At 47.7% G+C, this 13418-nt stretch overlaps 1 protein-coding gene across 1 annotated transcript in view; it reads left to right on the forward strand.

Moving 5' to 3' along the window:
• klhdc8b (kelch domain containing 8B) overlaps nucleotides 1-13418 on the forward strand; it is an 89811-nt gene that overhangs the window by 41893 nt on the left and 34500 nt on the right. The window contains exon 3 of the mRNA XM_078210169.1: nucleotides 761-985. Coding sequence (XP_078066295.1) covers nucleotides 761-985 — 225 coding nt within the window. The remainder of the gene's footprint in view (nucleotides 1-760; nucleotides 986-13418) is intronic.

Consider the following 13418-nt stretch of genomic DNA (forward strand, 5'->3'; position numbering starts at 1 on the left):
AACTGTAATAAAAGATCCCTACTTAATATTCCATTCCCCTTGCAATAAACAACAACTTTCCATTTGCCTTCTTAATCACTTGCTGCCGTTGCATACTGACTTTTCCTAATTCATTTCATTGAGGTTTAAAAACTTGAGTCAAAAATTTGATGAATCAGTCAAGGGAATTCAGTAACTTATCAAAAGTACCGTACAATCAGACATTATTCAGGCTTGATAGTATCTGGTTAGAGCTAAATCTGGTCTATGGTATAATATGCGTGCGTCCTGGGATAATATAATGCATGTTCTCCCACAACGGCAGTCACGTCCAATGTATACTTATGTCGGCCACAGTGTAGGTATAGTTCATGATGCATTGCCAATCTGCACATCCCCTGGAGGGAGTTTTTACTGTGGGTGCAGAAAGAGATGGAGTGCTCCTTCCATAGCACTCCCACTGCCTTCGGTGAGTTGTGTTCGGCCACATGGCCCACTGTCCATGCCCAACTCGAGCACCCATCCGAGGGCATTGTCAGCCAGGAAAACGGTCTGAAATTCATTCATCTAGAAAACTGAAATGCAATGTGATGGATAAACACACACACTGGCTCACACCATTAGTCTACAATATTTGCTCAGCAACAGAATACGATGTTTTTATGAGCATTCCCTGCAGTGAAATTGCATTGTCCAAATGTAATTTCATCACAAGCTGACAGTCTAGAAAATGATGCAAGTACTGATGATGTACAGTGATCCAAACCTTTTGTTTTGTTAGGAGGAAGACAAGGCAAACTACCCGTGACTGCTTTCGAGGCCTTAGACCTGGAAACGAAGAGTTGGACCAAATATCCGAGCATTCCTAGCCGCCGTGCGTTTGCTAATTGTGCAATGACTGAAAAATGCTTTTACAGCCTCGGAGGTCTTCAACAACCAGGGCCTCATAACTTCTACTCCAGGCCACACTTTGTCAATACAGTGGAAGTTTTTGACATAGAACAAGGCAAGTTAAGCAGTTTTGTTTTGACAGCACATTTTCTGTATTTCTTCGCACTCGCTCTTTATTCTTTAGTCTACCTGGGCGCTATTGAGCATTGCTGCTGAGGGGGAAGGTCTTCGAGCAAATGGGTTCCAGTCTCTGCCGATGCCTTTCCCAGCTGGGCACCAGAAAGAGCATTCTGGGCCCGCCCCATTCTGGGCCCACCCAGAATGCTCTTTCTGGTGGACACAGGGACTCGAGCTGCATTTGAAAACTCTGAGATGTGGTTCAATGTGCTGGTGATCTCACACAAAGAGGTGGGAGAGGATTAAAGAGAATCATGGAATCCCTAGAGTCCTAAAGGAGGCCATTTGGACATTGAGCCTGCACCAACTCTCTGACAGAGTTTAAAGTTTATTTATTTATTAGTGTCACAAGTAGGCTTACATTAACACTGCAATGAAGTTACTGTGAAAATCCCCTAGTTTTCACACTCTGTGCCTATTCAGGAGGGAGAATTTAGCATGACCAATGCACCTCACCAGCATGGCTTTTGGACTGTGGGAAGGAACTGGAGCACCCGGAGGAAACCCACGCAGATATGGGGAGAATGTGCAGACTCTGCACAGACAGTGACCCAAGCTGGGAATCTAACCCGGGTCCCTGACACAGCTAACCACTGTGCCACCATGCTGCCCAAGCCCACCATCCCACCCCATCCCCGTAACCCCACACATTCCCCATGGCTAATCCATCTAACCTACACATCTTGGGACACGGAGGGGCAATTTAGCATGACCAATCCACTGAATGTGCACATCTTTGGAATGTGGCTTATAACCATTGCACAGGTGCTTAAGGCAAAACAAAATGCTGATGATGTGTAGGAATCAGTGAAACATGAAGACAGTGGCCACGGCTTTTTTTGTTCATATCTGTGTTGTTAAATATGTTTGATGCTGAGAATTTCACAGTATTGGAACCCATTGCGTTAATGTTTTTAATTAAACTGTTGCAAAGAGGAGGGTGGATAGTGCCACAGGTGATTTCAGTAATCAGCAAGCAGAGTTTAGCTAATCAAGAGACCGATGAAAAATCATTGGAGCGTATCTTCTGTAATGTTTTCTTAGTAACTCGGGTTGTCATGTTTTATTTAAGTAAATTTAGTGCAAAGGAGAAAATAATTATTAATTCTTCCCAAAATACCTCTTTCTGAACATTGAAGCTCCTATTAGCCCCGGGTTGATCAAAATCAACTCGTGGTTTCTGCTGTGTGACTGGCTTTTATGTGCATTATTCTTATCATTAAGAATATTGGTGTCACCGTTTAAAGCCACAGATACTAACTAATGCTGAAATTACATAGCATGCTGAGCCAATTCAACTTGATGATTGAATCTGCTCACCCTGCTTGAGCTATGTGAATACAGATAGCTGTAGAACAAACAAAATACAGATACCCAGATCTTCTTTGAAAACCTTAAGACAAACACACTGAAATATAATGCAGTAATATACCTATTCAGTCATAGAATCACGACATGCAGAAGGAAGCCATTCGACCCATCGAGCCTGCACTGACACCAATCCTACCCAGGCCCTACCCTCATATATTTACCCTGCTAATCCTCCTGACACTAAGTGGCAATTTAGCATGGCCAATCATCCTAACCCGCATGTCTATGGACTGTGGGAGGAAACCGGAGCACCCAGAGGAAACCCGCACAGACAGGGGGAGAATGTGCAAACTCCACACAGACAGTGACCCAAGGCGGGGATTGGATCCGGGTCCCTGGTGGTGTGAGGCAGCAGTATTAACCACTCTGCCACCGTGCCAGGTCTAATGTTGCAAAGGAAAATGCATGTGATAAGTGGAACTTACTGCAACTTGTGCCTCAGTCTGCCTAACTTCCTTCCAGCCTGTGTTCATGTCCCGCCAACAATGTATATTTAGACAGCAATCTCTGAGGTAATTCAACATCCCAAGGTACTGTTCAAGAGCATAACAAAGCAAAATTTAACACAGAGACACATAAGTAAATATGAGGACAGATGGCCAGAAGCTCGGTGAAAGAGGTGGTTTTGAGGAGAGTCTTAAAGGAGGAAAGGGAGATAGAAAGAGAGAAGGTTAGAAAGAGAATTTAAGAGTTTAGGGCTTTGGCAGCTGAAGGCACAGGTCAGGATTTTCTGCCCTCACCCCCTCTCCGACCCCCCGACTCCCCAGTCTCCTCACAGGAGCGGGGCAGGGAGCAAATGTAACTTGCATTGGAAACAATTCAGAGAAGTTTCACCTTTGATTCCCGGGATGAAGGTGCTGGTGGCTTCTGAGTAAAACATTAGCAGGTTGGGCCTATGCTCATTGGAGTTTAGAAAAATGAGAGGTGACTTTACAGAAACATAAAAGATTCTGAAGGGTCCCACCGATGTCTATGGCATTTTGATTGGCTCAACAAGCCTGCCATCAAGGAGACAGCCGCGGGGGGTTGCCTTTGGTGGAACTGGAAGATCCTGCTGGCAGGAAGGGCTGGAAAATCCCATCCACAGTCTTCAATGGCGGAGATGTCCAAGAGGCCAGAGAAAGAGAAGTATAGTGCAGCTATCTTAGCAGGTTGTAGGGCTGGAGAAGATTCCAGGAATAGGATGGGACAAGGCAATGGATTTGAAAAACATAGGACGAGAATTTTAAAATCAAGGTACTACTTAATGTAGGTCAGCAAGCACAGGGGTGGTGAGTGAACAGACTTGGTCAGGACACATGCAGCACAGTTATGGATGCAATGCTGAACCTAGGCTCAAAACAAGTCGAGGCTAATTTCAACCAGTTTGTGACATTTTTGAGATGTCCACTATTGATCCCCCATCCAGCAGTGGTAAGATACTGTGAAGTATGCAGGAGATCTTTGTTGGGCAACATTTTGGGTACAAAAGCAAAACCTAGAAGCCTTGGGAGGGAAAGTTAGAAAGTTTTTTATTGTAACAGAATGTGGGAGGCACATTGGCATAATGGTTGGCACTGCTGCCTCACAGCTCCAGGGACCCCAGTTCAATTCCGTCCTTAGGTGACTGTCTGTGAGGCGTTTGCAAGTTCTCCCCATGTCTGCGTTGGTTTCCTCCAGAGGCTCTGGTTTCCTCCCACAGTCCAAAGATGAGTGGGTTAGATGGATTGGCCATGCTAAATTGCCCCTTAGTGTCCCAAGATGTGTAGATTAGGTGGATTAGCCATTGAAAACATACGGGGTTACGGGGAGAGGGCCTGGGTATAAAGCTGTGTCAGAGATTCGGTGCAGACTCAATGATTTGATTTGATTTATTATCGTCACATGTATTGGGATACAGTGAAAAGTATTGTTTCTTGCGCGCTATACAGACAAAACATATCATTCATAGAGAAGGAAAGGAGAGTGTGCAGAAAGTAGTGCAGTCATAGCTAGGGTATAGAGAAAGATCAACTTAATATAAGGTAGGTCCATTCAAAAGTCTGATGGCGACAGGGAAGAAGCTGTTCTTGAGTCGGTTGGTATGCGACCTCAGACTTTTGTATCTTTTTCCCGACGGAAGAAGGTGGAAGAGAGTATGTCCGGGGCGCGTGGAGTCCTTGATTATGCTGGCTGCTTTTCCGAGGTAGCAGGAATTGTAGACCTCATCTCCATTGCAGGGATTCCATGCTTCTGTGAATATGGCACAATATTGTTGTAGTTCAAAGGTCCCACAATGGACCTGAATAAGGAGCAGCAGCAAGTTATAGAGCCTAAGAAGTCAATTGTGCACTAAGGTTACAATAGCCAGGAAGACAGGTATAGGACTGTCATATTGTTCACCACTTATACAGTTGATCACTGTTACCTTCAACCACAGTAATACTGGTTGCTTTACTTGTACAATTGCATTAGAATTGTGAGGAGTGGGGGCAGAATATCCTACATTTGTTGCAAAATTATCGAAGTCAGTGCATGAAAACAGGAAAGAAAATAAGAACATAATAAATAGGAGAAGGAGTAGGCCATTCGCCACCTCGGGCCTGCTCCGCCATTCAGTAACATCATGGTTGATCTGATGATGGCCTCAACTCCATTTTCTTGCCTGCCTCCCCATGACTCTTGACTCCCTTGTAGATCAAAATTCTGACTAACCCAGCCTTGAATATATTTAATGACCTGACTTCCACTGCTCTCTGGAAGAGAGAGTTTCAAAGATGAATGACCTTCTAAGAGAAGAAAATCCTCTTCATTTCCATCTTAAATAGGAGACACCTTATTTAGAAATCGTGCCTCTTACTTCTAGATTCCCCTGCAAGGGGCAACATCTTCTCAGCCTGTCAAGACCCCCTCAGAATCTTTTATGTTTCTGTAAGATCACTTCTCATTCTTCTGAACTCCAATGAGTATGGGCTCAACCTGCTGATGTCTTTACTCAGAAGCCACCATCCCCTTCATCTCAGGAATCAAAGGTAAAATTTCTCTGAACTGCTTCCAATGCAAGTTATGTTTCCCCCCTCCCTCGCCCCCATGAGGAAACTGGGGAAGGGGGGGGGGGGGGGGAAGAAAATCCTGTCCTGTGTCTTCAGCTGCCAGAGCCCTAAACTTTGAGATTCCCTTTCTAACTTTCTCCCTTTCTATCTCCTTTAGCTGTACAGTTACAGCAAGACTTTTATACTCCATCACCTTTGTGATAAAGGACAACATTCCATTTGGCTTCCTAATGACTTGCCATACCTACATGTGATTCATGTACAAGGTCACCCAGATACTTATATACCACAGAACTCTCCCTATTTAAAAAATATTTTGCTTTTCTATTTATCCTAACAATGTGGGAATTCCAAAAAGGTCAAGCTCGTAAAGCACTGGCTGATCTGAAGTCTTGCTTGCGGCCTCATGGTTTTATTGATCTCAATGTCTTTACAGCGTCTATGCTTCATCCACCTCCTCAGTGACAGCTCTGAAAAGTGGACCTGCAGACAAGTGAGGAGCATTTTACTCAAATTTCACTTATTCATCCATTTGTAGCCAGGGATTTGACAGGTGTCATGGTGTCTCTACTTAAATTGGAGATAGTTGTTTCCTGTGAGCCGCCCCCGCCCCCGCCACCCCCCCCCCCCCCGCCCTTTCCCCACGCCCCCACCACACCGACCCATCATTCCACTCCCTGCATTGTATAAACTGTGCAGAAAAACAACATCTGTCACCATTAGTGCAGAACAGATATGACACTGGGCCCTAGAAACATCTGTCATTTTATCCATAATGCAGTTCACTATTCCAGTTACTAAGAATAGTCAGGGTTAGAGGCTGTGTTTTATCCACTCAACTCAAGAGTGGGGAGGAGATTACACAGATCGACGCAAATGTCATATCTAATAACATTTCCTCCATTTTCTCGCAGCTTCCCTTCTAATTAAAGTTGCATTGACCAAATTGCATCGCACTAAAGGTTATTCAATCATTTGAATGAGAATAAAGGGCTAGAATTGTTAATTTATAAAACCTTTTTTTATCCCTTTCAGTTCCCTCTTTCACGGAAGGCTTTCCGCAGTTTCCAGCTTGTTCATTATCTTCATGATAATTGCACTGTAGTTCTGTGACCTCTGAGGGATATCGAGCAATTTTATTGAAGAAAACGACAAAAGAAAAATAATTAAACAAACCTTCAGCTTCATGATGCAATAAATACTGTAATTCTTGTACGCTTCTGAATGGAGGGTGTCTTCTTGAATACATCCTTCGCATTAGTACATCCTTCAGAAATTCTCCTAAGTTCTAAATCCTTCTAAGAAATTCTTAGTATACTCATTTATAAATTTAGTATACTTTCCAGATGTATAGTACAGCTACTCCCCTCCTCCACAGAGAAATGTATTTGGCTGCAGCCCTTCCCCCACCTATCTCATGCACAAACATACATGTTTGTCGGACATTTCTAAGTAAAACATGAATGAGTCACATAACAAGAAAATAGCCAAAAGCGCAGAAATGACAACTTACTTAAAGTTGAAAAGGAAAAAAACGAGGGAAAACAAAAGATTAAAGAAACAACGGAAGGATAATTTTAAAAGCAATTGTTTTCATTCTTTACGAATTGCTCAACATTATTCAGCAGCATTTGTTTTGGCCTTAGGAGATCATTAACATAGAAAGTTCTGTAACGATGCGAGCACGCTTAGCTTTTGAAAGGGTAAAATCAGGCTTCATCAGGCACCACTTATCCGCAGGAAATCCCTGGAAGTGTCTCCCATCATTCAGTGCTCAACTGTCCAGTTTCTTCATAGGGTGAGGAATTAAAGACAAGCTCAAAGAAGCAAGGGGGTGAATGGAAAAGAAAAAAATAAATACCCAAGGAAGGAAAGAAAGACCATTGTGTTAATACAGTAAGTCAAAGCTAATAGTCCCATCTGATTTGATTTATTACTGGCACATGTATTGGAATACAGTGAAAAGTATTGTTTCTTGCGCTATATAGACAAAGCATACCATTCATAGAGTACAGAAGGGAGAAGGAAAGGAAATAATGCAGAATATAGTATTACAGTTACAGCTTGGATGTAGAAAAAGATCAAAAGTCTGATGGCAGCAGGGAGGGAGCTGTTCTTGAATCGGTTGGTACGTGATTTCAGACTCTTGAATCTTTTTCTCGACGGAAGAAGGTGGAAAAGAGTATGTCCAGGGTGCGTGGTGTCCCTAGTTATGCTGGCTGCTTTTCCAAGGCAGTGGGAAGTGTAGATAGAGTCAATGGATGGGAGGCTGGTTTGCGTGAAGGACTGGGCTACGTTTCACAACCCTTTGTAGTTTCTTGCGGTCTTGGTCAGAGCAGGAGTCATACCCAATATCCATCAACATTTTCTCAAATATCCCTTCTTGTGAGTCTTATTATTCTTTGACTCTGATGCAGCACAAACTGTCACTCCTGTGAGTAGAATTAGATTGTCTTGGCGATTTTGTTAACTTTTGATTAACATATTTCCTCATTGCTGCTATTTATATTTGCGTTTATTATGCGAGGATCGTTTGTTATCTTCCATTGCAAGTATGGCAACACAGAAAATGCTATTTCACAGTTACTGATGATAAGACTGCTTGGTTGAATGGGTCACAAATTACTTCAGAAAGATTCCACTGTCGGGATTATAGATTCTTTGACAGCATATAATGCCATGCCTACCTGATTAAAAGGACTATAAAGTTTGCCATAGTGTACGGTAATAAGGAGTTCATCTTGCTTGTGGCATTTCTCCGCGCTTTCTTTTCAATGTCTGGTGCGGGTAAATTAACTAATTGGAGTTTAGTTAAAAATGATGGGATGGGTCTTCACTTGCACTACCAGACTGATATTCCAATAAAACCCTAATGTTTTATTGATCTGACCAGTTAATATGAAACAAATCCAGATCTTGCTTCTTTGCTAGGACTGAGCAAACATTTCAGGGCGATTCTCCCAGCCCGCTGAGCTTCTTAGCAGTGCAGTGGACCGGGAGACTCGAGCGTAGGTCGTTTAGCGGGCTTCCCTCTGGGTGCCACAGACTCTGCGCATCTCCAGGCCCGGATTTCCAGCGCAATCAGCTCCACGCTGATTTATGGCATGGAGCTGTATAAGTTATTCAAATGCCTATTTAAATACAATTTGAATCCCATTAGCGGGCCCAGGACTGAAGTCTCGGGGCCCGTAGCCTCTCCCACCCCTGCCAAGGGTGGTTCACTCCAGCAGGGTTTACAATAGCTTCCCACTTGTGGGGAGCTGGACCAAAAGAGGGGAAATCGGGACCCCCGAAAGGGTCGGGGGTAAAGTGGGGGTGCCCCCTGGGCATTGCCAGCTTGTTAGTGCCAGCCTGGCCCCTTGGCACTGTCGAAGGGGCAAAGTGGCAATGTCCAGGGGGTGCATTGGCACTACCCACCAGGTATTGGGCAGAGAGAGCAGGAGCACAGAGAAAGCAGGACCACAGAGAGAGCAGGAGGAGAGAGAGAGCCAGAGTATAGAGAAAGAGAGCCGGAGCAAAGAGGGAGCAGGAGGAGAGAGAGAACAGGAGCACAGTGAGCGAGTAGGAACACATGGAGAGCAGGGCCAGAGAGAGAGCAGGAGCACAGAGGGAGCAGGAGGAGAGAGAGAGCAGGAGCACAGAGAGAACAGGAGGAGAGAGAGAGCCAGAGCACAGAGGGAGCAGGAGCACAGAGAGAGAGAGCAGGAGCACAGAGAGAGAGCAGGAGCACAGAGAGAGAGAGCAGGAGCACAGAGAGAGAGAGCGAGCAGGAGCACAGAGAGAGAGAGTAGGAGCACAGAGAGAGAGAGCAGGAGCACAGAGAGAGAGCAGGAGCACAGAGAGAGAGAGAGCAGGAGCACAGAGAGAGAAAGCAGGAGCACAGAGAGAGAGAGAGCAGGAGCACAGAGAGAGAGAGCAGGAGCACAGAGAGAGAGAGAGCCACACTCCTAAATCTGACCCCGCCCGTCGGGGTACGCCACATAGGCGTATTGGGGGTTGGCGTGGAGGAGCTGGACCCTTTCGACCTGGAGGTCCGACTTATGGGTCCTCATGTGCTTCCGGAGCAGGACAGGGCCTGGGGACGTCAGCCACGACGGTAGTGAGGTCCCCGAGGAGGACTTCCTGGGGAAAACAAACATTCTTTCATGAGGGGTAGCATTGGTAGCTGTTCAAAGGAGTGATCTAATCGAGTGTAGTGCATCAGGGAGGACCTCTTGCCAGCGGGTGATTGGAAGACCTTTAGACCTCAGAGCTAGTAAAACGGCCTTCCAGACTGTCGCGTTCTCCCTCTCTACCTGTCCATTCCCCCTGGGGTTGTAGCTGGTGGTCATACTCGAGGCCATGCCTTTGGAGAGCAGGTACTGTCGCAGCTCATCACTGATGAAGGAGGATCCTCGGTCGCTATGGATATAGCTAGGGAAACCGAACAGGGTGAAGAGGCTGTGCAGGGCCCTGACGACCGTGGCCGAGGTCATATGCGGGCAGGGAATAGCGAAGGGGAAACGTGAATATTCGTCAATGACGTTTGAGGAAGTATATGTTGCGGTCAGAAGAGGGGAGGGGGCCTTTGAAGTCGACACTTAGGCGTTTGAAAGGGCGGGTGGTCTTTATGAGGTGTGCTCTGTCTGGCCGATAGAAGTGCGGCTTGCACTCTGCGCAGTGTCTGGTTATAGACCTGACTTCCTCAATGGAGTAGGGCAGGTTACGGGCTTTAATGAAGTGAAAAAACCTGGTGACCCCCGGGTGGCAGAGGTCGTTGTGGAGAGTCTGCAATTGGTCTATTTGTGCGCTGGCACATATTCCCCGGGACAGGGCATCTGGGGGCTCATTGAGCTTCCCAGGCCAGTATAAGATGTCATAATTGTAGGTGGAAAGCTCGATTCTCCACCTCAATAGTTTATCATTTTTGATCTTGCCCCGCTGCGTGTTGTTAAACATGAATGCAACTGACCGTTAGTCCGTGAGTAGGGTGAATCGTTTACCAGCTAAGTAGTGGCGCCAGTGCTGTACAGCTTCCACTATGGCTTGGGCCTCCTTCTCGACAGAGGAGTGTCGAATTTCAGGGCCTTGGAGGGTTCGTGAGAAGAAGGCCACGGGTCTGCCCGCCTGGTTAAGGGTGGCGGTTAGGGCGAAGTCAGACGCATTGCTCTCCACCTGGAATGGGATGGATTCGTCTACAGCGTGCATCGTGGCCTTCGCGATGTCTGCTTTGATGCAGTCGAAGGCCAGGCGGGCCTCTGCCGTCAGGGGAAAAGAGGTGGATTTGATGAGCGAACGGGCTTTATCCGCATAATTGAGGACCCATTGGGCGTAATACGAGAAAAAGCCCAGGCATCTCCTCAGTGCTTTGAGGCTGGTGGGGAGGGGAAGTTCCAGGAGGGGACGCATGCCGTCGGGATTGGGACCGATGACCCCGTTTTCCACAACACAACCAAGGATGGCGAGGCGGTGTGTGCGGAATACGCACTTCTTATTATAGGTCAGATTTAGGAGTGTGGCGGTGTGGAGGAATTTGTGGAGGTTCGCGTTGTGGTCCTGCTGATCATGGCCACAGATGGTGATGTTATCCAGGTACGGGAAGGTGGCCCGCAGCCCGTTCTGGTCTACCATTCGGTCCATCTCACGCTGGAAAACCGAGACCCCGTTGGTGACGCCGAAGGGGACCCTAAGGAAGTGATAGAGGCGGCCATCCGCCTCGAAGGCAGTATGTTGGCGGTCTTCCAGGCGGATTGGGAGCTGGTGGTATGCAGATTTTAAGTCGATGGTGGAGAACACCCTATATTGCGCAATCTGATTAACCATGTCAGATATGCGGGGGAGGGGGTACGCGTCCAGCTGCGTGTAGCGGTTAATGGTCTGACTGTAGTCAATGACCACGCGATGTTTCTCCCCAGTCTTAACAACTACTACTTGGGCTCTCCAGGAGCTGGTACTGGCCTCGATGATCCCCTCCCCTAGGAGCCATTGTACTTCGGACCTGATAAAAGCCCTGTCTCCAGCACTGTACCATCTGCTCTTGGTGGCGATGGGCTTGCATTCGGGGGTGAGATTTTCAAACAGTGAGGGAGGGGTGACTTTAAGGATCGAGAGGCTGCAGGTGGTGCACGGTGGGCGATCTAAGAACTGGTGATTGCAAACAGAGAGCGGGGGAAAAGGCCCATTATACTCCATGGTGATGCTCTTTAGGTGACACAGGAAATCTAGCCCCAGGAGTACTGGGGCAGCGCAGAGTTGTGGCAGCACGAGGAGCCTGAAGTTTTTGAGGCCTGGATTGGTCCAGCGTAACCAAAGCCACCGTTGGATTTTGCGACGCGGCTGACGGCCTCCAAGATGGCAGCCCGCACGGCTCACACGCGGCTGAAGGCGTCCAAGATGGCGGCCCGCACGGCTCACACGCGGCTACCGGCACCCAAGATGGCGGTCCCCGCGGGTCGCACGTGGCACTACTGGGCTTGGAGGTCAACTTCGCCCTGCATACCTTCGCGTAATGGCCCTTCTTTCCACACCCGGAGCAGATCACATCCTTCGCCGGGCAGCGTTCTCGGGGGTGCTTCCCCAGGCCGCAGAAGTAGCACTTCGGGCCTCCAGAGACTGCCGCAGCGGTCGGGTCATTGGTGGGACGTGGTGTGGCGTAGGCCTGCGGCCCTCCCGAGTACAGAGGTGGCGGCGACTGTGGCATCCACGATGCGCCCCCATGATCAGGAGTGTAGGCCTCAAGGTTACGGAAGGCCACCTCTAATGAGTCGGCAAGCGCTAGTCTTTTGTAGATCCAGCCCATCCTGTTCCAACAGTCGTTCTCGGATATAGTTTGACCCGAAAGCCGTGACATAGGCATCTCTGATTAAGTCCTCAATGTTTTGGGCGGTTGTTACGGCCTTGCAGTTGCAGGCCCTGCCAAGTGCTCGCAACGCATGCTGGAATTGGTCACCCGATTCTCCTGGCTGTTGTCTGCAAGTAGCCAGAAGATGTCTGGCGTTGATTACATTAGTCTGTTTGTTGTACTGGCTTTTTAAAAGTTCGATCGCATCCTCGTAAGTTTCAGCATCTCTAATCATTGAGAATACTTGATCGCTTACCCGGGCGTGGAGCACGTGTAGCTTGTCGGTTTCGGTCTGGACGACGGAGGCGGTGAGGAAAGTTTCGAAACATCGCAGCCAGTGATCGAAGCTGTTAGAGGCTCCTACAGCTTGAGGATCCAATTCTAATCTATCGGGTTTCAGTATCTGCTCCATCCCAAAACTTTTTGCGAATAAAATTGATGCACTGTCAATCAAGCAAAGACTAGTTTGTATGCAAGAACAAATAGGCTTTTATTCGCAAAAGACTTGGAGCACACCCATGCTGCTGAACTGGTTATAGACGGAGGCAGGGGGGTTGGGAGCGGTCACCTTTATACCTGGACCAGGGGGGGAGGAGTCTCAGGCAGGGCCGGCAGGGGCATGCCCAGGCATGTCACACACACACACACACACACACAGGCAATAAGCTAACTGTGGTTTACCACACACAGAGAGAGAGCAGGAGCAGAGAGAGAGCAGGAGCACAGAGAGAGAGAGCAGGAGCACAAAGAGAGAGAGAGCAGGAGCACAGAGAGAGAGAGCAGGAGCACAGAGAGAGAACAGGAGCACAGAGAGAGCAGGAGCACAGAGAGAGAACAGGAGCACAGAGAGAGAGAGAGCAGGAGCACAGAGAGAGAGAGCAGAGAGAGAGCAGGAGCACAAAGAGAGAGCAGGAGCACAGAGAGAGAGAGAGCAGGAGCACAGAGAGAGAGCAGGAGCACAGAGAGAGAGAGAGAGCAGGAGCACAGAGAGAGAGCAGGAGCACAGAGAGAGAGAGAGCAGGAGCACAGAGAGAGAGAGAGCAGGAACACGGAGAGAGAGAGAGATCAAGAGCACAGAGAGAGAGAGCAGGAGCACAGAGAGAGAGCAGGAGCACAGAGAGAGCAGGAGCACAGAGAGAGAGCAGGAGCACAGAGAGAGCAGGAGCACA

This window comes from Mustelus asterias, chromosome 3 (genome assembly GCF_964213995.1).
Source record: "Mustelus asterias chromosome 3, sMusAst1.hap1.1, whole genome shotgun sequence".
NCBI lineage: Eukaryota > Metazoa > Chordata > Chondrichthyes > Carcharhiniformes > Triakidae > Mustelus > Mustelus asterias.